The 25,420-nt window shown below is 44.7% G+C and overlaps 2 protein-coding genes across 2 annotated transcripts; both read right to left on the bottom strand.

Annotated features, from left to right (window-relative positions):
* Positions 1 to 5,621: 5,621 nt before the first annotated feature.
* On the bottom strand, positions 5,622 to 13,890 carry LOC115119235 (ferritin, middle subunit-like). Its single transcript, XM_065015585.1, has 4 exons — positions 13,545 to 13,890; positions 13,092 to 13,238; positions 6,283 to 6,408; positions 5,622 to 6,004 (listed from the first exon to the last, which is right to left on the bottom strand). The coding sequence occupies exons 1-4, from the start codon at positions 13,650 to 13,652 to the stop codon at positions 5,849 to 5,851; spliced, it is 537 nt and encodes a 178-aa protein (XP_064871657.1). The 5' UTR covers positions 13,653 to 13,890; the 3' UTR covers positions 5,622 to 5,848.
* Positions 13,891 to 22,445: 8,555 nt separating this feature from the next.
* On the bottom strand, positions 22,446 to 23,237 carry LOC135568816 (ferritin, middle subunit-like). Its single transcript, XM_065015587.1, has 2 exons — positions 23,045 to 23,237; positions 22,446 to 22,821 (listed from the first exon to the last, which is right to left on the bottom strand). Exons 1-2 carry the CDS (start codon positions 23,129 to 23,131, stop codon positions 22,666 to 22,668), a joined length of 243 nt encoding a protein of 80 aa, XP_064871659.1. The 5' UTR covers positions 23,132 to 23,237; the 3' UTR covers positions 22,446 to 22,665.
* Positions 23,238 to 25,420: the final 2,183 nt, after the last annotated feature.

The following is a 25,420-nucleotide window of genomic DNA, read 5'->3' as shown; positions in this document are numbered from 1 at the left end:
GAAACCTGCTCCTCTTATTCTCTGTCCCCAACGCTCTAGGCGACCAGTTTTGATAGCCTTTAGCCGCACCCTCATACTACTCCTTCTCTGTTCCGCGGGTGATGTGGAGGTAAACCCAGGCCCTGCATGTCCCCAGGCACCCTCATTTGTTGACTTCTGTGATCGAAAAAGCCTTGGTTTCATGCATGTCAACATCAGAAGCCTCCTCCCTAAGTTTGTTTTACTCACTGCTTTAGCACACTCTGCTAACCCTGATGTCCTTGCCGTGTCTGAATCCTGGCTCAGGAAGGCCACCAAAAATTCAGAGATTTCCATACCCAACTATAACATCTTCCGTCAAGATAGAACTGCCAAAGGGGAGGTGTTGCAGTCTACTGCAGAGATAGCCTGCAAAGTAATGTCATACTTTCCAGGTCCATACCCAAACAGTTCAAACTACTAATTCTGAAAATTACTCTCTCCAGAAATAAGTCTCTCACTGTTGCCGCCTGCTACCGACCCCCCTCAGCTCCCAGCTGTGCCCTGGACACCATTTGTGAACTGATTGCCCCCCATCTAGCTTCAGAGTTTGTTCTGTTAGGTGACCTAAACTGGGATATGCTTAACACCCCGGCAGTCCTACAATCTAAGCTAGATGCCCTCAATCTCACACAAATCATCAAGGAACCCACCAGGTACAACCTGAACTCTGTAAGCAAGGGCACCCTCATAGACGTCATCCTGACCAACTGGCCCTCCAAATACACCTCCGCTGTCTTCAACCAGGATCTCAGTGACCACTGCCTCATTGCCTGTATCCGCTACGGTGCCGCAGTCAAACGACCACCCCTCATCACTGTCAAACGCTCCCTAAAACACTTCTGTGAGCAGGCCTTTCTAATCGACCTGGCCCGGGTATCCTGGAAGGACATTGACCTCATCCCGTCAGTTGAGGATGCCTGGTCATTCTTTAAGAGTAACTTCCTCACCATTTTAGATAAGCATGCTCCGTTCAAAAAATGCAGAACTAAGAACAGATACAGCCCTTGGTTCACTCCAGACCTGACTGCCCTTGACCAGCACAAAAACATCCTGTGGCGGACTGCAATAGCATCGAACAGTCCCCGCGATATGCAACTGTTCAGGGAAGTCAGGAACCAATACACGCAGTCAGTCAGGAAAGCTAAGGCCAGATTCTTCAGGCAGAAGTTTGCATCCTGTAGCTCCAACTCCAAAAAGTTCTGGGACACTGTGAAGTCCATGGAGAACAAGAGCACCTCCTCCCAGCTGCCCACTGCACTGAGGCTAGGGAACACGGTCACCACCGACAAATCCATGATTATCGAAAACTTCAACAAGCATTTCTCAACGGCTGGCCATGCCTTCCGCCTGGCTACTCCTACCTCGGCCAACAGCTCCGGCCCCCCCGCAGCTCCTCGCCCAAGCCTCTCCAGGTTCTCCTTTACCCAAATCCAGATAGCAGATGTTCTGAAAGAGCTGCAAAACCTGGATCCGTATAAATCAGCTGGGCTTGACAATCTGGACCCTCTATTTCTGAAACTATCCGCCGCCACTGTCGCAAACCCTATTACCAGCCTGTTCAACCTCTCTTTCATATCGTCTGAGATCCCCAAGGATTGGAAAGCTGCCGCAGTCATCCCCTCTTCAAAGGGGAGACACCCTGGACCCAAACTGTTACAGACCTATATCAATTCTGCCCTGCCTATCTAAGGTCTTCGAAAGCCAAGTCAACAAACAGGTCACTGACCATCTCGAATCCCACCGTACCTTCTCCGCTATGCAATCTGGTTTCCGAGCCGGTCACGGGTGCACCTCAGCCACACTCAAGGTACTAAACGACATCATAACCGCCATCGATAAAAGACAGTACTGTGCAGCCGTCTTCATCGACCTTGCCAAGGCTTTCGACTGTCAATCACCATATTCTTATCGGCAGACTCAGTAGCCTCGGTTTTTCGGATGACTGCCTTGCCTGGTTCACCAATTACTTTGCAGACAGAGTTCAGTGTGTCAAATCGGAGGGCATGCTGTCCGGTCCTCTGGCAGTCTCTATGGGGGTGCCACAGGGTTCAATTCTCGGGCCGACTCTTTTCTCTGTATATATCAATGATGTTGCTCTTGCTGCGGGCGATTCCCTGATCCACCTCTACGCAGACGACACCATTCTATATACTTTCGGCCCGTCATTGGACACTGTGCTATCTAACCTCCAAACGAGCTTCAATGCCATACAACACTCCTTCCGTGGCCTCCAACTGCTCTTAAACGCTAGTAAAACCAAATGCATGCTTTTCAACCGATCGCTGCCTGCACCCGCATGCCCGACTAGCATCACCACACTGGATGGTTCCGACCTTGAATATGTGGACACCTATAAGTACCTAGGTGTCTGGCTAGACTGCAAACTCTCCTTCCAGACCCATATCAAACATCTCCAATCGAAAATCAAATCAAGAGTCGGCTTTCTATTCCGCAACAAAGCCTCCTTCACTCACGCTGCCAAGCTTACCCTAGTAAAACTGACTATCCTACCGATCCTCGACTTCGGCGATGTCATCTACAAAATTGCTTCCAATACTCTACTCAGCAAACTGGATGCAGTTTATCACAGTGCCATCCGTTTTGTCACTAAAGCACCTTATACTACCCACCACTGCGACTTGTATGCTCTAGTCGGCTGGCCCTCGCTACATATTCGTCGCCAGACCCACTGGCTCCAGGTCATCTACAAGGCCATGCTAGGTAAAGCTCCGCCTTATCTCAGTTCACTGGTCACGATGGCAACACCCATCCGTAGCACGCGCTCCAGCAGGTGTATCTCACTGCTCATCCCTAAAGCCAACACCTCATTCGGCCGCCTTTCGTTCCAGTACTCTGCTGCCTGTGACTGGAACGAATTGTAAAAATCGCTGAAGTTGGAGACTTTTATCTTCCTCACCAACTTCAAACATCAGCTATCTGAGCAGCTAACCGATCGCTGCAGCTGTACATAATCTATTGGTAAATAGCCCACCCATTTTCACCTACCTCATCCCCACAGTTTTTATTTATTTACTTTTCTGCTCTTTTGCACACCAATATCTCTACCTGTACATGATCATCTGATCATTTATCACTCCAGTGTTAATCTGCAATATTGTAATTATTCGCCTACCTCCTCATGCCTTTTGCACACATTGTATATAGACTCCCCTTTTTTTCTACTGTGTTATTGACTTGTTAATTGTTTACTCCATGTGTAACTCTGTGTTGTCTGTTCACACTGCTATGCTTTATCTTGGCCAGGTCGCAGTTGCAAATGAGAACTTGTTCTCAACTAGCCTACCTGGTTAAATAAAGGTGAAATAAAAATAAATAAAATAGGTAGAGTCAGGCATTCCCAGAGCAGCTTTCTAGGCCCCGTATTGTTTCTATCTTTACTAATGACTTGCCACTGGCGCTGAGTGAAGCCTGTGTGTCTATGTATGCTGATGACTCAACACTATACACATCAGCTACCACAGCAGGTGTAATCACTGCAAACCTTAAGAGCTGCAGTCAGTTTCAGAACGGGTGGCAAGAAATAAGTTAGTCCTAAATACATGTATTTCAAAAACTAAAGGCATTGTATTTGGGACCTAAAATGAAAACACTAAACCTCAACTAAATCTTGTAATGAATAATGTGGAAATGTAACAAGTTGAGTCTAAACTTATTGAGTTACCCTAGATTGTAAACTGTCATGGTCAAAACATATTGATACAACAATAACTAAGATGGGGAGAGGTCTGTCCATAATAAAGCACTGCTCTGCCTTCTTAACAACGATCAACAAGGTAGGTCCTACAGGCCCTAGTATTGTCACACCTGGACTACTGTCCAGTCGTTTGGTCAGGTGCCACAAAGAGGGACTTAGGAAAATTACAATTGGCCAAGAACTGGGCAGCACAACTCACCCTTAAATGTACACAGAGAGCTAACATTATACATGTCAATCTCTCATGGCTCAAAGTAGAGATTTACTTCATCACTACTTGTATTTGTGAGAATTATTGACATATTGAATGCACCGAGCTGTCAGTTTAAACTACTAGCACACAACTCAGACACCAATGCATACCCCACAAGACATGTCTCCAGGTCTCATCACAGTCCCCAAGTCCAGAACAGACTATGGGAGGTGCACAGTACTACAGAGAGACATGACATGGCTACTATTCCACATTGAGTCATGCAAACAGTAAATTAGATTTAAAAATAGTTAGATACAACTTGCTGGACAGCGGGGAGTGTGAAGAGACACATATGCACTATAGACACGCACATTTATTTTGTGTGGTCGATATGTGGTAGAGTAGTGGCCTGAAGGCAAACACGTGTGGCGACATCTGGTTTGTAATGTATAGAACTGTCTTTATTTCGCTGGACCCCAGGAAGAGTAGCTGCTGCCTTGACAGCAGGTAATTGGGATCCATAACACAAATGTTTGTAAATGTCAAGTAACATGTCGTTTAGTCAGGTGCCTTCTAGTGGCCTTTATGGGTACTTCAGATTCTCACAAATCTCAGGCCCTCCATGTAGCTTTCACATATAAAATGTACTTTTAGATAAACATGACCCTAAATATAAACCATCAACTTAGTGAAAACCATTACCTTTAAAAAAATGTACTCAATTATTTTACCATGTCAATATTTCATGGTTGTAAATGTTGGTGGCAGTTGTGTAAAGAAAAATGGATGAGTGGCAGAATGATTGAAAATGGCATTGTTGATCAAACACATTTAATTAGGCTATTTTCCCCTTCAACCACCTGGTCTATCCACTAGAAACCCATGTACTATATGGCCACATGAAAAATATAAATATTTTCAGTTAAAGTATAAATTACCAAAGTTAGACTGCCTGTTAATTACAGAAGACTTCAGTCATTTTGGTAAATTACCAGTAGCTTTGCAACCATATGACAGCTCCAATAAGCCCTTTATGGTGAACGAGAGGCATTAGGATTTCTATTGTGATTATTCAGTTAGTTTGCTGGTAGGAGAACTATTAGCAACTGAAACAAGTCAAGATTTATTTTATGTCAGTAAGAGCTGAACTTCCCATCACTAGAGAAATGTGTATTTTACCTTTAACTAGGGAAGTCAGCTAAGAACAAATTCTTGTTTTCAATGACGGCCTAGGAACAGTGGGTTAACTACCTTGTTCAGGGCAGAAGACCAATTTGTAGCTTGTCAGCTCAGGGATTCGATCTTCCAACCTTTCAGTTACTAGTCCAACACTCTAACCACTAGGCTACGCTGCAGCCCCACGCGGCATACAGATTTCCCTCGAGGCTGTCTAATAACCTTTTGAGATGCAGAGTTAAGGTCTACATTGACTGTAGTTACCCATTTCACTTTTATGGGTAGAGTTGACAGTTGGGCCCTTAATTGACATGGTATATGTCACATTTCTTGTAATAGTGCCCTGTGGTGAGAGGTAACATCCTTTATAAAACCTCATGTTGAACTTATCCTATTGTTATGACCCTCAGCCACTAGTTGGTCTACAATTGTCAGTATTTATCACTGGTATGAAGATGCTCAGTAAGACCGAGCAAAGAACCTGAATAGACTGAAACATCATTACTACAGGTCAACACTTAGAAAACAAACTTTAGTGATCTTTTTTATTGTTTTACAAGATGCCTTCACTCCAAAATATAGTAGTGTTGTCAACAAAAACATCTCAATGTCACAGCAGTGTTGCACTGCACCAGTTTAACACTATCCCCTCCCTATAAATGTAAAGCCAGGAGGATCTATCAGAGAAGCCAGGAGTCCTGGTCTGAGGCTGGAGGCTGTAGCCTGGGGATGGAAGTGGTTTAGCTCTGGCCTCCCAGGGTGTGCTTGTCAAACAGGTACTCTGCCATCTTGTTGTTGACAGCATCCATCTTGGTGAGGTTGGTGATGTGGTCTCCCAGCTTCTTAATGGCCTCCACCTGCTCAGTCAGGTAATGGGTCTCCAGGAAGTGACACAGCTAAAGAGGGAAAACAGGTCAGAAAAGAGAATGACTACAGACTATTGTAGATACAGTAACACACGAGCCTGGTGGTAATGGCATATAATGAGGTGTTTGCAGCTGTATAACTCCTGCATGAGCTGCATTGTGTGTGTGTATAGTGGCATTCATGAGTCTGTGGACTATAGTGTGTGTGAAGAGGCAGGTCACAATCATGTGTCATTAGTTAGCAGAGCGACAACAACCTGATCATCTCCTGGGACAGTACCTGTATTCTATGTGATGATATTACTTACATGGGGGTCAACCTTGTCAGAGGCAATCTTGTGCAGGTCCAGCAGGGCCTGGTTCACATTCTTCTCCAGCTGCAGAGCACACTGCATGGCCTCCAGCCCATTGCCCCACTCATCACGTTCTGGCTTCTACACAGGACAGTGAACACAGAAGGGTTAGGGACTACTAGCAGATGTTTCTATACATAATTCAAAGTCAGTTCAATCAGTATATCTGACAAACTGGAACCAATGCAGAAAGATCAAGATTTAGTCATTTTAACAGTCACTATGAACAACCCCATAAGCTGGAGTTTTTGTGACTCCTCTTTGGCTGGAAACATTGTGTTCCTTTGAGACTAGGTACAGACCTAACAATCGTTAGGTGTGCTTTCGCTGTAAAGCATTTTTTGAAATCGGACACTGGTGGTATTAATTTGTTTCTTTAAAATGGTGTAAAACACTTGTATGTTTGAGGAATTTTAATTATGAGATCGGTTTTGAATTTGGCGCCCTGCACAATCACTGGCTGTTGTCATATCGATCCCGTTAACGGGATCTAAGCCATAAGTTAATTTATCATTGAATCATAGCCTACTTCGTTAAATCACCAATTTGGCAAACGCACCAATGTGTACCTAACCATAAACGGCGCCTTAAAATCAATACACAGAAGTATGCTTTTAAACATGCATATTTAGTTAAAATAAATGCATGTCAGCAGGCAATATTAAACTAGGGAAATTGTGTCACTTCTCTTGCGTTGATTGCACGCAGAGTCAGGGTACATGCTACAGTTTGGGCCATCTGACTAGTTATGTCATAATTATGTAATTAGTTAGCAACATTGAAGGTTGTGCAATGTAACAGGAATATTTAGACTTACCCGTTAGGTAAAATACGGAACGGTTCCGTATTTAACTGAAAGAATAAACATTTTGTTTTCGAAATGTTCGTATCTGGATTTGACCATATTAATGACCTAAGGCTCATTTCTGTGTTACCATGTTAAAATGAAGTCTATGATTTGACATTTGATAGAGCAGTCTGACCGAGCGGTGGTAGGCAGCAGCTGGCTCGTAAGCATTGATTCAAACAGCATTTTTGTGCGTTTGCCAGCAGCTCGTCGCTGTGCTTAAAGCATTGAGCGGCTTGTGACTTCAAGCCTAGCAACTCCGAGATTAGGCTGGTGTAACCGATGTCAAATGGCTAGCTAGTTAGCAGGGTGCGTGCTAATAGCGTTTCAATCGGTGACACTCGCTTTGAGACCTTGAAGTAGTTGTTCCCCTTGCCCTCTGCAAGGGCCGCCGCGGCTTTGGTGGAGAGATGGGTAACGATGCTTCGAGGGTGGCTGTTTTCGATGTGCTCCTGGTTCGAGCGAGAGAGGGACGGAAGCTTTACCGTTACACTGGCAATACTAAAGTGCCTATAAAAACATCCAATAGTCAAAGGTATATGAAATACAAATGGTAGAAAGAAAGTCATAATAACTACAACCTAAAACTTCTTACCTGGGAATATTGAAGACTCAAGTGAAAAGGAACCACCAACTTTCATATGTTCTCATGTTCTGAGCAAGGAACTTAAATATTAGCTTTTTTACATGGCACATATTGCACTTTTACATTCACCAAAACTTTTTTTGCATTATTTCAACCAAATTAAACATGTTTCATTATTTATTTAAGGCTAAAGTGATTGTATTGATGTATTACATTAAGTTAAAATTAAAGTGTTCATTCAGTATTGTTGTAAGTGTCATTACAAATAGGCCGATTAATCGGTATCGGCGTTGAAAAATGATAGTCAGTCGACCTCTACGCCAATCAGATAAAAACAAGTGGCTCCCACAGGCAATTGAGTGGAAAAACATTGCCTGGAACAGCGAGTTAAGTTCACTGCACAGTCCCCAGACCTCAAACCAATAGAGAATCTTTGGGACGAGATGGAACGGGCTGTTCACAGCAAGACTATATCGCCGTAATATCTGCAGCAAATGCCTGATTTCAGCGTGTCAGCATGGACCAACATCCCTGTGGAACGTTTCAGACACCTTGTAGAATGTCCCAAAAAAATGCAGGCCGTTCTGGAGGCAAACAGGGGTCTGAGTAGAAGAGTTTAACCACTTATTTTGCACTCACTAGTCTACAACCCCCCCACCCCACACACACACATTGACACCAGTCACATATCCTGATTGCCAAGTCACTTTTAACCCTTACCTACTGTATTATATCTCAACTACCTCCTACCCCTGCACATGGTCTCAGTACTTGTATAAAGCCTTGTTATTCTTTGTTACCATTCAGCAAATATTTATCTTTAACTCTGCATTGTTGGGAATGAGCTAGTAAGTACACGTCACCGCAAAGTCTACACCTGTTGTAGTCAGTGCACGTGACCAATGACCAATTCAGTGGTTATGAAGGAATGGAGGCAGTGTGTTCAGGCCTAAGCAGTCAGGACATGATCTCCTCTGGTCACTTCCGGGTTGGAGCGAGCGGTCGCATCTGCACTCGGTCCGCAGGTAGTATTACATTTCATTACATTTCATTATAGTACAACGGTTTGATTTGTCTAATCTTAGCAATTTCTTCTTAGCTAGCTACACAGCCGTCTTTGTATCATAGATAATTGCGTAATTATCGTATTTCGTCGTCCTAACGCAGTCTACACTGCCCTGCAGCTAGCCAGCTAGCTAACGTCCACCGTTAGCTAGTCCACAGTCTACCGATTAGCAGCACAACTATTACACTCAACTGAACGACTTGATTAGTGTAGTGTTAGCTAGCTACATAGTTGTCTTTGCTGTCTTCGTACCCAAGATAATTGTGTAGTTTAGAGTGTGTAGTTTTATGTCGTCCTTAACATAGGAGACTCTGCTAGCTAGCCAACAGCTAGCCAACGTCTACCGAACAGAACTTCTGCACTCAACAATCCGGTCGCATTTCGCTTCGCTCCACAGGTAGTATCACATTTTTCATTTCATTTCATTACAGTACAACGGCTTGATTTGTTTGATCGTAGCTAGCTACATAGCTAGCTACATAGCCGTCTTTGTATCAAAGATAATTGTGTAGTCTAGAGCGATTTCCTAGGTTAGCTAGCCAGCTATTGTCGTTCTTTTAACGCAACGTAACGTAATCAACACTGCTAGCTAGCCAGCTAGCCCCGAATAGCAGCACAGTAGAAACTATTACACTCAACGGAACGACTTGATTAGTGTAGTGTCAACAACGCAGCCAATGCCAACTAGCCTACTTAGTCAACAACGCAGCCTCTGCCAGCTAGCCTACTTCAGCAGTACTGTATCATTTTAATCATTTTAGTCAATAAGATTCTTGCTACGTAAGCTTAACTCTCTGAACACTCGTGACGTGTAGTCCACTTGTCATTCCAATCTCCTTTGCATTAGCGTAGCCTCTTGTGTAGCCTGTCAACTATGTGTCTGTCTATCCCTGTTCTCTCCTCTCTGCACAGACCATACAAACGCTCCACACCGCGTGGCCGCGGCCACCCTAATCTGGTGGTCCCAGCGCGCACGACCCACGTGGAGTTCCAGGTCTCCGGTAGCCTCTGGAACTGCCGATCTGCGGCCAACAAGGCAGAGTTCATCTCCGCCTATGTCTCCCTCCAGTCCCTCGACTTCTTGGCACTGACGGAAACATGGATCACCACAGACAACACTGCTACTCCTACTGCTCTCTCTTCGTCTGCCCACGTGTTCTCGCACACCCCGAGAGCTTCTGGTCAGCGGGGTGGTGGCACCGGGATCCTCATCTCTCCCAAGTGGTCATTCTCTCTTTCTCCCCTTACCCATCTGTCTATCGCCTCCTTTGAATTCCATGCTGTCACAGTTACCAGCCCTTTCAAGCTTAACATCCTTATCATTTATCGCCCTCCAGGTTCCCTCGGAGAGTTCATCAATGAGCTTGATGCCTTGATAAGCTCCTTTCCTGAGGACGGCTCACCTCTCACAGTTCTGGGCGACTTTAACCTCCCCACGCCTACCTTTGACTCATTCCTCTCTGCCTCCTTCTTTCCACTCCTCTCCTCTTTTGACCTCACCCTCTCACCTTCCCCCTACTCACAAGGCAGGAAATACGCTCGACCTCATCTTTACTAGATGCTGTTCTTCCACTAACCTCGTTGCAACTCCCCTCCAAGTCTCCGACCACTACCTTGTATCCTTTTCCCTCTCGCTCTCATCCAACACTTCCCACACTGCCCCTACTCGGATGGTATCGCGCCGTCCCAACCTTCGCTCTCTCTCCCCCGCTACTCTCTCCTCTTCCATCCTATCATCTCTTCCCTCTGCTCAAACCTTCTCCAACCTATCTCCTGATTCTGCCTCCTCAACCCTCCTCTCCTCCCTTTCTGCATCCTTTGACTCTCTATGTCCCCTATCCTCCAGGCCGGCTCGGTCCTCCCCTCCCGCTCCGTGGCTCGACGACTCATTGCGAGCTCACAGAACAGGGCTCCCGGGCAGCCGAGCGGAAATGGAGGAAAACTCGCCTCCCTGCGGACCTGACATCCTTTCACTCCCTCCTCTCTACATTTTCCTCTTCTCTCTCTGCTGCTAAAGCCACTTTCTACCACTCTAAATTCCAAGCATCTGCCTCTAACCCTAGGAAGCTCTTTTGCAACCTTCTCCTCCCTCCTGAATCCTCCTCCCCCTCCCCCTCCTCCCTCTCTGCAGATGACTTCGTCAACCATTTTGAAAAGAAGGTCGACGACATCCGATCCTCGTTTGCTAAGTCAAACGACACCGCTGGTTCTGCTCACACTGCCCTACCCTGTGCTCTGACCTCTTTCTCCCTCTCTCTCCAGATGAAATCTCGCGTCTTGTGACGGCCGGCCGCCCTACAACCTGCCCGCTTGACCCTATCCCCTCCTCTCTTCTCCAGACCATTTCCGGAGACCTCCTCCCTTACCTCACCTCGCTCATCAACTCATCCCTGACCGCTGGCTACGTCCCTTCCGTCTTCAAGAGAGCGAGAGTTGCACCCCTTCTGAAAAAACCTACACTCGATCCCTCCGATGTCAACAACTACAGACCAGTATCCCTTCTTTCTTTTCTCTCCAAAACTCTTGAACGTGCCGTCCTTGGCCAGCTCTCCCGCTATCTCTCTCAGAATGACCTTCTTGATCCAAATCAGTCAGGTTTCAAGACTAGTCATTCAACTGAGACTGCTCTTCTCTGTATCACGGAGGCGCTCCGCACTGCTAAAGCTAACTCTCTCTCCTCTGCTCTCATCCTTCTAGACCTATCGGCTGCCTTCGATACTGTGAACCATCAGATCCTCCTCTCCACCCTCTCCGAGTTGGGCATCTCCGGCGCGGCCCACGCTTGGATTGCGTCCTACCTGACAGGTCGCTCCTACCAGGTGGCGTGGCGAGAATCCGTCTCCACACCACGTGCTCTCACCACTGGTGTCCCCCAGGGCTCTGTTCTAGGCCCTCTCCTATTCTCGCTATACACCAAGTCACTTGGCTCTGTCATAACCTCACATGGTCTCTCCTATCATTGCTATGCAGACGACACACAATTAATCTTCTCCTTTCCCCCTTCTGATGACCAGGTGGCGAATCGCATCTCTGCATGTCTGGCAGACATATCCGTGTGGATGACGGATCACCACCTCAAGCTGAACCTCGGCAAGACGGAGCTGCTCTTCCTCCCGGGGAAGGACTGCCCGTTCCATGATCTCGCCATCACGGTGGACAACTCCATTGTGTCCTCCTCCCAGAGCGCTAAGAACCTTGGCGTGATCCTGGACAACACCCTGTCGTTCTCAACTAACATCAAGGCGGTGGCCCGTTCCTGTAGGTTCATGCTCTACAACATCCGCAGAGTACGACCCTGCCTCACACAGGAAGCGGAGCAGGTCCTAATCCAGGCACTTGTCATCTCCCGTCTGGATTACGGCAACTCGCTGTTGGCTGGGCTCCCTGCCTGTGCCATTAAACCCCTACAACTCATCCAGAACGCCGCAGCCCGTCTGGTGTTCAACCTTCCCAAGTTCTCTCACGTCACCCCGCTCCTCCGCTCCCTCCACTGGCTTCCAGTTGAAGCTCGCATCCGCTACAAGACCATGGTGCTTGCCTACGGAGCTGTGAGGGGAACGGCACCTCAGTACCTCCAGGCTCTGATCAGGCCCTACACCCAAACAAGGGCACTGCGTTCATCCACCTCTGGCCTGCTCGCCTCCCTACCACTGAGGAAGTACAGTTCCCGCTCAGCCCAGTCAAAACTGTTCGCTGCTCTGGCCCCCCAATGGTGGAACAAACTCCCTCACGACGCCAGGACAGCGGAGTCAATCACCACCTTCCGGAGACACCTGAAACCCCACCTCTTTAAGGAATACCTAGGATAGGATAAAGTAATCCCTCTCACCCCCCCTCCCCCTGAAAAGATTTAGATGCACTACTGTTCCACTGGAGGTCATAAGGTGAATGCACCAATTTGTAAGTCGCTCTGGATAAGAGCGTCTGCTAAATGACTTAAATGTAATGTAATGTAATGTAATGTCACCTTGCTCTAATACCAGGGCAGCCACACAGGGCCTGCCTTACAATGAACTCAGTATTAACATGAATGACTACTAATCCAAAACAACTTCTCACAGTATTAGAAAAAAAGGCTCAAGATTGACTATAAAGGGTTCTTTAGACTTCTTGCCATAGATTACAGATCAGCAACTTGGTTCCAGGTAGAACCTTTCTAACTGAGACAAGAACCATTTCAACCAGAGAACCCTCTACGAAGATGTTAACGTTCTTTTTGTTGCGCAGTATACAAGGTATGTGTTTTTCGACGCCCAGGCGCTCACCTTGATGTCCTGGAGTAAAATGCGTCCACCTCTCTTGATCTGGAAGGAGAGTTGCTTGTCGGCGTGCTCCCGCTCCTCGTCGCTGTTCTCCTTGAAGAAATGCGCGAAACCAGGCAGAGCCACATCGTCACGGGAGAAATAGAAAGCCTGGGTGGATAAACAAGTGTGTTTAGAAACACATGTCAAATATAACTCATTATATTATCGAGGGATCTAAGCATGATTGACACAGCAATATGATCCGGAAAATCATTAGCCTACTTGGTAACCTGCCAATTAACCTGTCAATGAGATACGCTCTGTCCAAGGATATATTTATGAGCTTTATTTCAATGATACGTCTACCTCAAAGCTGGTGCCTAGGCGTACAGAACAAATATTTAGGCTCAGGCATAATAATACTAGGTAAAGCAACAAACTGTTCCTCTTGGTAGCCAATTACAGTCCCCTTACCATTGAAGTGTAAGTATAAGAGGCAAACATCTCCATGTTGATCATCCGGTTGATTGCAATTTCGCAATCGTGGTGATAGTTCTGGCGGACCTGAGACTCCATTTTCATTTAATATCAAAATTAACGGTACAAATATAGAGATTCTTAGATTATTTTACTAAAACAGTTCACGTAATTATTACGTTATCAATCCGGAATGTTATATTGCGCGGGAGGCGGGCAGAAGAGTTCCGTTCAATCACTGTTGAAGCAAGAAGTTCTTCATGCGTCTTCCCAGAGTTGTGAACTGGAAGGAGCCTTGTTCGCTCTATTTATTGTTCCAAGCGGAGCGCGTCAGTGAATTCGACCTTCTTTGATGAGATTTAACTGCAGGTTGGCATCCAATAAATGTTGCATTACCGCCACCTACTAGACTGGAGTATAACTCTCTTATACTTTGTTTTTATTTTTTTTTTTATCAACAACCACACCAACAAAAAATACAACAAATACCCTACCATCTAACACTCACAAAAATATATATAATAAAAACCATCCTCCCCAATTTACATCTATTTAGTCGTACTTCAGGCCAACAGCATGAAAGGATGGGACACCACCACTTAAAACACGCTGTAACTCAAAATGAATCAAATCAAATTTTATTACTCACATGCGCCAAATACAACAGTAGACCTTTCAGTGAAATGCTTACTTACGAGCTCCTAACCGACAGTGCAGTTAAAAGAAATACAGATACGAGATACAACTCTTCTGATGGCAAGTTTCACACACCCAAATACCTCTTTGCAGCTGCCACCACAACCTCTACTTCCTGCAACTTTTACGTTCCATCCCTGCAGTACAGTTGATAACCATTACTATAAATGCCCAAAATGTCCAATCTTACTGAAACATATATCACTTGTTGGTTTATCCCTCTGTACTGGTACAGATCTACTACTCACACCCCTCCTCTTTGGATCTCTCCCCCTTGACCCATCTTCCTCTACTTCTTAACTGCCTCAGCATATGACATCTTCTGCACTGACGTTACTCTAACCCTGGAAACCTCAACCGTGACCAACCATCTTTATGCAGTGACATACTCCTCTCCTGTCAACTTTAAAATGGTTGTAAGGTTAAGAAACAAGTGGGTGGGAGTAGATAAGCAGTCTTCAGTACGCACGATTGGCTAGCCTACAGGAAACGCTTAATACCTTTGTTAATTGATAACTTGCTGCCCCGAAAGAACTGAAAATATTCAAGATAACTTTCTCCCTCATCACATCAATCGTGTTGGAAATATGCTGATTTTCAAGTTGTAACATGGTAAGGGTAGCCCAGTTCAAGCCAGAAAATATGTTTTGTGTTTTTCCGATGAATCAAGGACAGTAAAATCTGCACCCATCACAGAGTATTCAGTACAGGGTTCAACGCTGTAAAGGTTATCACTCAGGAATCTGATTCCTGCATTCCGAGTTCAAATCTCTGGACAATTCCAAATTGCATTTAGCATATGATTCTATGGTGTGATTGTTAGCACGCTGCTCTTTGAATCCAGTGATCTGAGTTCAAATATCAGTAGAACCTTCCTTGATTTTGTGCTGAATTATTCACATGGCCTACCAATCATCTCATCTCCAACTGTTGAGCCAGGGGAACAAATGACAGGAAAATCTGAACACTTCAGAAAATACTCTGTGTTGGGTTTGATGGTTCAGGACTCTGAATCCTGCATTCGGAGTTCAAATCTCAGTAGGACATACCATCTTCATGCAGTGACATACTCCTCTCCTGTCAACTTTAAAATAGTTGTGTGGTTAAGAAACAAGTGGTTGGGAGTTGATAAACCAACCTAACGTTAGCCACAACAAATTGGATTTCATAACATATCATATGTTTTAAAATTCTTAACACATTGTACAAAACGCAGTTTGTAACATAACATAAGAAATGGATAATGGACTTCAACAAATGAATACATACCAATCAAAACATATCATGCTAATTGGAGTATCCCAGATTTACATTTACTATGTTACGTCTACCCCTGAGTCCAGGTTGTTCTAAGTGACCTTGTTTTAGCAGAAGGGTAAACAGAGCATTAAAACAGTATTTTACAAAGTATATTTTTTATTTTACATGCAAATCTTTTATGCAAATCTTTTCTGTAATGTTCAACCCAGAGAACATGTGTTAAGTTGTCACAACCGGGTCCATCATGTGACCAGCCGCAAAAAGTTATAAACAGTAAGTAATACTGTAAATAGTTAACCATTCCATAACTCTCAGTGCTAGAGGCGTCACTACAAACCCTGGTTCGATTCCAGGCTGTTTCACAACCGGCCGTGATTGTGAGTCCCACAGGGTGGCACACAATTGGCCTAGCGCCGTCCGGGTTAGGGTTTGGCCACGGTAGGCCGTGATTGTAAATAAGAATTTGCTCTTAACTGACTTGCGTAGTTAAATAAAGTTAAATAAAAAAATAACAAATTCTTATTTTACAATGATGGCCTACCCGGCCAAACTCTCCCCTAACCCGGAAGATCCCTATTCAATTGGCTCCCGAGTGGTGCAGTGGTCTAAGGCACTGCATCTCAGTGCAAGAGGTACCACTCTTGAACCAGTCCCTGTTTCAAATCCAGGCTGGATTATATCCCATGGGGGGGTGCACAATTGACCCATTGACCCAGTGTTGTCCAGGGTAGGCTGTCATTGTAAATAATAAGTTGTTCTTAACTGACTTGCCTAGTTAAATAAAGCTCAACAAAATATAATTATAATTATTTAACTCAGAAACATAAAAAATAATGTTTGAAACACTGTTTTGCAGCTTTTGATGTTATTGATCATAATCTGCTGCTGGAAATATAATGGCTTTACACCCCCTGCTATATTGTCGATCTAGAGTTACCTGTCTAACAGAACACAGAGGGTGTTCTTTAATGGAATCCTCTCCAACATAATCTGTTTTAGCTAGCTTTCCGAATTCAACACCTGTGATTACTGTATGCCTCGCTGTATGTCTCTCTCAAATGTCAATATGCCTTATATACTGTTGCTCAGGTTAGTTATCATTGTTTTAGTTCACAATGGAGCGCCTAGTCCCACTCCTCATACCCCTGATACCTCCTTTGTCCCACCTCCCACATATGCGGTGACCTCACCCATTACAACCAGCATGTCCAGAGATAAAACCTCTCTCATCATCACCCAGTGCCTGGGCTTACCTCCGCCGTACCCGCACCCCACACCGGCGCATTATGCCCTGAATATATTCTACCATGCCCAGAAACCTGCTCCTCTTATTCTCTGTCCCCAACGCTCTAGGCGACCAGTTTTGATAGCCTTTAGCCGCACCCTCATACTACTCCTTCTCTGTTCCGCGGGTGATGTGGAGGTAAACCCAGGCCCTGCATGTCCCCAGGCACCCTCATTTGTTGACTTCTGTGATCGAAAAAGCCTTGGTTTCATGCATGTCAACATCAGAAGCCTCCTCCCTAAGTTTGTTTTACTCACTGCTTTAGCACACTCTGCTAACCCTGATGTCCTTGCCGTGTCTGAATCCTGGCTCAGGAAGGCCACCAAAAATTCAGAGATTTCCATACCCAACTATAACATCTTCCGTCAAGATAGAACTGCCAAAGGGGGAGGTGTTGCAGTCTACTGCAGAGATAGCCTGCAAAGTAATGTCATACTTTCCAGGTCCATACCCAAACAGTTCAAACTACTAATTCTGAAAATTACTCTCTCCAGAAATAAGTCTCTCACTGTTGCCGCCTGCTACCGACCCCCCTCAGCTCCCAGCTGTGCCCTGGACACCATTTGTGAACTGATTGCCCCCCATCTAGCTTCAGAGTTTGTTCTGTTAGGTGACCTAAACTGGGATATGCTTAACACCCCGGCAGTCCTACAATCTAAGCTAGATGCCCTCAATCTCACACAAATCATCAAGGAACCCACCAGGTACAACCTGAACTCTGTAAGCAAGGGCACCCTCATAGACGTCATCCTGACCAACTGGCCCTCCAAATACACCTCCGCTGTCTTCAACCAGGATCTCAGTGACCACTGCCTCATTGCCTGTATCCGCTACGGTGCCGCAGTCAAACGACCACCCCTCATCACTGTCAAACGCTCCCTAAAACACTTCTGTGAGCAGGCCTTTCTAATCGACCTGGCCCGGGTATCCTGGAAGGACATTGACCTCATCCCGTCAGTTGAGGATGCCTGGTCATTCTTTAAGAGTAACTTCCTCACCATTTTAGATAAGCATGCTCCGTTCAAAAAATGCAGAACTAAGAACAGATACAGCCCTTGGTTCACTCCAGACCTGACTACCCTTGACCAGCACAAAAACATCCTGTGGCGGACTGCAATAGCATCGAACAGTCCCCGCGATATGCAACTGTTCAGGGAAGTCAGGAACCAATACACGCAGTCAGTCAGGAAAGCTAAGGCCAGCTTCTTCAGGCAGAAGTTTGCATCCTGTAGCTCCAACTCCAAAAAGTTCTGGGACACTGTGAAGTCCATGGAGAACAAGAGCACCTCCTCCCAGCTGCCCACTGCACTGAGGCTAGGGAACACGGTCACCACCGACAAATCCATGATTATCGAAAACTTCAACAAGCATTTCTCAACGGCTGGCCATGCCTTCCGCCTGGCTACTCCTACCTCGGCCAACAGCTCCGGCCCCCGCAGCTCCTCGCCCAAGCCTCTCCAGGTTCTCCTTTACCCAAATCCAGATAGCAGATGTTCTGAAAGAGCTGCAAAACCTGGACCCGTATAAATCAGCTGGGCTTGACAATCTGGACCCTCTATTTCTGAAACTATCCGCCGCCACTGTCGCAAACCCTATTACCAGCCTGTTCAACCTCTCTTTCATATCGTCTGAGATCCCCAAGGATTGGAAAGCTGCCGCAGTCATCCCCCTCTTCAAAGGGGGAGACACCCTGGACCCAAACTGTTACAGACCTATATCAATTCTGCCCTGCCTATCTAAGGTCTTCGAAAGCCAAGTCAACAAACAGGTCACTGACCATCTCCAATCCCACCGTACCTTCTCCGCTATGCAATCTGGTTTCCGAGCCGGTCACGGGTGCACCTCAGCCACACTCAAGGTACTAAACGACATCATAACCGCCATCGATAAAAGACAGTACTGTGCAGCCGTCTTCATCGACCTTGCCAAGGCTTTCGACTGTCAATCACCATATTCTTATCGGCAGACTCAGTAGCCTCGGTTTTTCGGATGACTGCCTTGCCTGGTTCACCAATTACTTTGCAGACAGAGTTCAGTGTGTCAAATCGGAGGGCATGCTGTCCGGTCCTCTGGCAGTCTCTATGGGGGTGCCACAGGGTTCAATTCTCGGGCCGACTCTTTTCTCTGTATATATCAATGATGTTGCTCTTGCTGCGGGCGATTCCCTGATCCACCTCTACGCAGACGACACCATTCTATATACTTTCGGCCCGTCATTGGACACTGTGCTATCTAACCTCCAAACGAGCTTCAATGCCATACAACACTCCTTCCGTGGCCTCCAACTGCTCTTAAACGCTAGTAAAACCAAATGCATGCTTTTCAACCGATCGCTGCCTGCACCCGCATGCCCGACTAGCATCACCACACTGGATGGTTCCGACCTTGAATATGTGGACACCTATAAGTACCTAGGTGTCTGGCTAGACTGCAAACTCTCCTTCCAGACCCATATCAAACATCTCCAATCGAAAATCAAATCAAGAGTCGGCTTTCTATTCCGCAACAAAGCCTCCTTCACTCACGCTGCCAAGCTTACCCTAGTAAACCTGACTATCCTACCGATCCTCGACTTCGGCGATGTCATCTACAAAATTGCTTCCAATACTCTACTCAGCAAACTGGATGCAGTTTATCACAGTGCCATCCGTTTTGTCACTAAAGCACCTTATACTACCCACCACTGCGACTTGTATGCTCTAGTCGGCTGGCCCTCGCTACATATTCGTCGCCAGACCCACTGGCTCCAGGTCATCTACAAGGCCATGCTAGGTAAAGCTCCGCCTTATCTCAGTTCACTGGTCACGATGGCAACACCCATCCGTAGCACGCGCTCCAGCAGGTGTATCTCACTGCTCATCCCTAAAGCCAACACCTCATTCGGCCGCCTTTCGTTCCAGTACTCTGCTGCCTGTGACTGGAACGAATTGTAAAAATCGCTGAAGTTGGAGACTTTTATCTCCCTCACCAACTTCAAACATCAGCTATCTGAGCAGCTAACCGATCGCTGCAGCTGTACATAATCTATTGGTAAATAGCCCACCCATTTTCACCTACCTCATCCCCACAGTTTTTATTTATTTACTTTTCTGCTCTTTTGCACACCAATATCTCTACCTGTACATGATCATCTGATCATTTATCACTCCAGTGTTAATCTGCAATATTGTAATTATTCGCCTACCTCCTCATGCCTTTTGCACACATTGTATATAGACTCCCCTTTTTTTTCTACTGTGTTATTGACTTGTTAATTGTTTACTCCATGTGTAACTCTGTGTTGTCTGTTCACACTGCTATGCTTTATCTTGGCCAGGTCGCAGTTGCAAATGAGAACTTGTTCTCAACTAGCCTACCTGGTTAAATAAAGGTGAAATAAAAATAAATAAAATAGGTAGAGTCAGGCATTCCCCAGAGCAGCTTTCTAGGCCCCGTATTGTTTCTATCTTTACTAATGACTTGCCACTGGCGCTGAGTGAAGCCTGTGTGTCTATGTATGCTGATGACTCAACACTATACACATCAGCTACCACAGCAGGTGTAATCACTGCAAACCTTAAGAGCTGCAGTCAGTTTCAGAACGGGTGGCAAGAAATAAGTTAGTCCTAAATACATGTATTTCAAAAACTAAAGGCATTGTATTTGGGACCTAAAATGAAAACACTAAACCTCAACTAAATCTTGTAATGAATAATGTGGAAATGTAACAAGTTGAGTCTAAACTTATTGGAGTTACCCTAGATTGTAAACTGTCATGGTCAAAACATATTGATACAACAATAACTAAGATGGGGAGAGGTCTGTCCATAATAAAGCACTGCTCTGCCTTCTTAACAACGATCAACAAGGTAGGTCCTACAGGCCCTAGTATTGTCACACCTGGACTACTGTCCAGTCGTTTGGTCAGGTGCCACAAAGAGGGACTTAGGAAAATTACAATTGGCCAAGAACTGGGCAGCACAACTCACCCTTAAATGTACACAGAGAGCTAACATTATACATGTCAATCTCTCATGGCTCAAAGTAGAGATTTACTTCATCACTACTTGTATTTGTGAGAATTATTGACATATTGAATGCACCGAGCTGTCAGTTTAAACTACTAGCACACAACTCAGACACCAATGCATACCCCACAAGACATGTCTCCAGGTCTCATCACAGTCCCCAAGTCCAGAACAGACTATGGGAGGTGCACAGTACTACAGAGAGACATGACATGGCTACTATTCCACATTGAGTCATGCAAACAGTAAATTAGATTTAAAAATAGTTAGATACAACTTGCTGGACAGCGGGGAGTGTGAAGAGACACATATGCACTATAGACACGCACATTTATTTTGTGTGGTCGATATGTGGTAGAGTAGTGGCCTGAAGGCAAACACGTGTGGCGACATCTGGTTTGTAATGTATAGAACTGTCTTTATTTCGCTGGACCCCAGGAAGAGTAGCTGCTGCCTTGACAGCAGGTAATTGGGATCCATAACACAAATGTTTGTAAATGTCAAGTAACATGTCGTTTAGTCAGGTGCCTTCTAGTGGCCTTTATGGGTACTTCAGATTCTCACAAATCTCAGGCCCTCCATGTAGCTTTCACATATAAAATGTACTTTTAGATAAACATGACCCTAAATATAAACCATCAACTTAGTGAAAACCATTACCTTTAAAAAAAAATGTACTCAATTATTTTACCATGTCAATATTTCATGGTTGTAAATGTTGGTGGCAGTTGTGTAAAGAAAAATGGATGAGTGGCAGAATGATTGAAAATGGCATTGTTGATCAAACACATTTAATTAGGCTATTTTCCCCTTCAACCACCTGGTCTATCCACTAGAAACCCATGTACTATATGGCCACATGAAAAATATAAATATTTTCAGTTAAAGTATAAATTACCAAAGTTAGACTGCCTGTTAATTACAGAAGACTTCAGTCATTTTGGTAAATTACCAGTAGCTTTGCAACCATATGACAGCTCCAATAAGCCCTTTATGGTGAACGAGAGGCATTAGGATTTCTATTGTGATTATTCAGTTAGTTTGCTAGTAGGAGAACTATTAGCAACTGAAACAAGTCAAGATTTATTTTATGTCAGTAAGAGCTGAACTTCCCATCACTAGAGAAATGTGTATTTTACCTTTAACTAGGGAAGTCAGCTAAGAACAAATTCTTGTTTTCAATGACGGCCTAGGAACAGTGGGTTAACTACCTTGTTCAGGGGCAGAAGACCAATTTGTAGCTTGTCAGCTCAGGGATTCGATCTTCCAACCTTTCAGTTACTAGTCCAACACTCTAACCACTAGGCTACGCTGCAGCCCCACGCGGCATACAGATTTCCCTCGAGGCTGTCTAATAACCTTTTGAGATGCAGAGTTAAGGTCTACATTGACTGTAGTTACCCATTTCACTTTTATGGGTAGAGTTGACAGTTGGGCCCTTAATTGACATGGTATATGTCACATTTCTTGTAATAGTGCCCTGTGGTGAGAGGTAACATCCTTTATAAAACCTCATGTTGAACTTATCCTATTGTTATGACCCTCAGCCACTAGTTGGTCTACAATTGTCAGTATTTATCACTGGTATGAAGATGCTCAGTAAGACCGAGCAAAGAACCTGAATAGACTGAAACATCATTACTACAGGTCAACACTTAGAAAACAAACTTTAGTGATCTTTTTTATTGTTTTACAAGATGCCTTCACTCCAAAATATAGTAGTGTTGTCAACAAAAACATCTCAATGTCACAGCAGTGTTGCACTGCACCAGTTTAACACTATCCCCTCCCTATAAATGTAAAGCCAGGAGGATCTATCAGAGAAGCCAGGAGTCCTGGTCTGAGGCTGTAGCCTGAGGATGGAAGTGGTTTAGCTCTGGCCTCCCAGGGTGTGCTTGTCAAACAGGTACTCTGCCATCTTGTTGTTGACAGCATCCATCTTGGTGAGGTTGGTGATGTGGTCACCCAGCTTCTTAATGGCCTCCACCTGCTCAGTCAGGTAATGTGTCTCCAGAAAGTCACACAGCTAAAGAGGGAAAGCACAGGTCAGACAAGATAATGACTACAGACTATTGTAGATACAGTAACACACGAGAGCCTGGTGGTAATGGCATAAGTGCAGATAATGAGGTGTTTACAGCTGACTAACTCCTGCACGAGCTGCATCGTGTGTAATTAGTTAGCAGAGGTACAACAACCTGATCATCTCCTGGGACAGTACCTGTATTCTATGTGATGATATTACTTACATGGGGGTCAACCTTGTCAGAGGCAATCTTGTGCAGGTCCAGCAGGGCCTGGTTCACATTCTTCTCCAGCTGCAGAGCACACTGCATGGCCTCCAGCCCATTGCCCCACTCATCACGTTCTGGCTTCTACACAGGACAGTGAACACAGAAGGGTTAGGGACTACTAGCAGATGTTTCTATACATAATTCAAAGTCAGTTCAATCAATATATCTGACAAACTGGAAGCAATGCAGAAAGATCAAGATTTAGTCATTTTAACAGTCACTATGAACAACCACATAAGCTGGAGTTTATGAAGCACATCATGGGTCCGGTGTGGCTCAGTCGATAGAGAATGGCGCTTGCAACGCCAAAGGTTTCCAGAACCCCAGCTCAAAACACACAACTCGGCGATTCTACTCACGGATGGGCTATTACAGCAGACGACCACACCGGGTTCCACTCCTATCTAGAGGTCGACCGATTAATCGGAATGGCCGAGTTTCAAGATGTCATAGCAATCGGTAATCGGCATTTTTGGACACAGATCACGGCCGATTACATTGCACTCCACAAGGAGACTGCGTGGCAGGCTGACTAGCTGTTATGCGAGTGCAGAAATGAGCCACGGTAAGGTGCTAGCTAGCATTAAACCGATCTTATAAAAAAAACAATCTTAACATAATCACTAGTTATCATCAACCATGTGTAGTTATTACTAGATTATCTAGCTTGTCCTGCATTGCATATAATCAACTTTTAACATCTTATGGCTGGGGGCAGTATTGAGTAGCTTGGATGATTAAGGTTCCCGGAGTAAACTGCTTGCTACTCAGGCCCAGTTGCTAATATATGCATATTATTAGTAGATTTGGATAGGAAACACTGAAGTTTCTAAAACTGTTTGAATGACGTCTGAGTATAACAGGACTCTTATGGCAGGCAAAAAAGAGAAAAATCCAACCAGGAAGTAGGAAGTCTGAGGTTTGTAGTTTTTCAAAGCCTATCAAATATACAGTGTCTACAGGGTCATAATGCACTGCATAAGGCTTCCACTAGATGTCAACAGTCTTCAGAACCTTGTTTGATGCTTCTACTGTGAAGGAGGGGGAATGGGAGCTGAATGAGTCAGGTCTGCCAGAGTGGCATGAGCTGGTCACGCGCGTTCATGTGAGAGTTAGCTTGCGTTCCATTGCATTTCTGAAGACAAAGGAATTCGCCGGTTGGAACATTATTGAAGATTGATGATAAAAACCATCCTAAAGATTGATTCTATAGACATTTGACATGTTTCTACGGACTGTAACGGAACTTTTTTACTTTGCCTGCTCGCGCCTCATGAATTTGGATTACTGGGCTAAACGCGAACAAAATGGAGGTATTTGGACATCAATGGACTTCATCGAACAATTCAAACATTTATTGTGGAAATGGGATTCCATTCTGATGAAGAGCAAAGGTAAGTGAGTATTTATTATGCTATTTCTGACTTTGACTACACAAAATGGCAGATATCTGTATGGCTTGTTTTGTTTCGGAGCGCTGAATTCCCATTGCATGGTGTGCTTTTTCGGTAAAGCTTTTTTGAAATCTGAAACAGCGGTTGCATTAAGGAGAAGTTAATCTAAAGTTCCATGCATAACAGTTGTATCTTTTATCAATATGTATTATGAGCATTTCTGTAAATTGATGTGGCTCTGCAAAATCACTGGATGTTTTGGAAGCAAAACATTACTGAACGTAACGCGCCAATGTAAACAGATTGTTGGCTATAAATATGAACTTTATCGAACAAAACATCTATTGTGTAACATGAAGTCCTATGAGTGTCATCCGATGAAGATCAAATGTTAGTGAATCATTTCTCGATTTCTGCTTTTTGTCACTCTTTGGCTGGAAAAATTGTGTATTTCTGAGACTAGGTACAGACCTAACAATCGTTAAGTGTGCTTTCGGTGTAAAGCATTTTTGAAATCGGACACTGGTGGTATTAATTTGTTTCTTTAAAATGGTGTAAACCACTTGTATGTTTGAGGAATTTTAATTATGAGATCTGTTTTGAATTTGGCGCCCTGCACAATCACTGGCTGTTGTCATATCGATCCAGTTAACAGGATCTAAGCCATAAGTTAATTTTTCATTGAATCAAGCCTACTTCGCCAAATTGGTGTTTTAACAAACGCACAAATGAACCTAACCATAAACAATGCCTTTCTTAAAATCAATACACAGAAGTATGTTTTTAAACATGCATATTTAGTTAAAATAAATGCATGTTAGCAGGCAATATTAAACTAGGGAAATTGTGTCACTTCTCTTGCGTTGATTGCACGCAGAGTCAGGGTACATGCTACAGTTTGGGCCATCTGACTCGTTATGTCATAATTATGTAATTA

This window comes from Oncorhynchus nerka, unplaced genomic scaffold (genome assembly GCF_034236695.1).
Source record: "Oncorhynchus nerka isolate Pitt River unplaced genomic scaffold, Oner_Uvic_2.0 unplaced_scaffold_33___fragment_2___debris, whole genome shotgun sequence".
Lineage (NCBI taxonomy): Eukaryota > Metazoa > Chordata > Actinopteri > Salmoniformes > Salmonidae > Oncorhynchus > Oncorhynchus nerka.
Note: the sequence above shows the minus strand (reverse complement) of the source record. Positions and strands in the feature narration are given on the sequence as shown.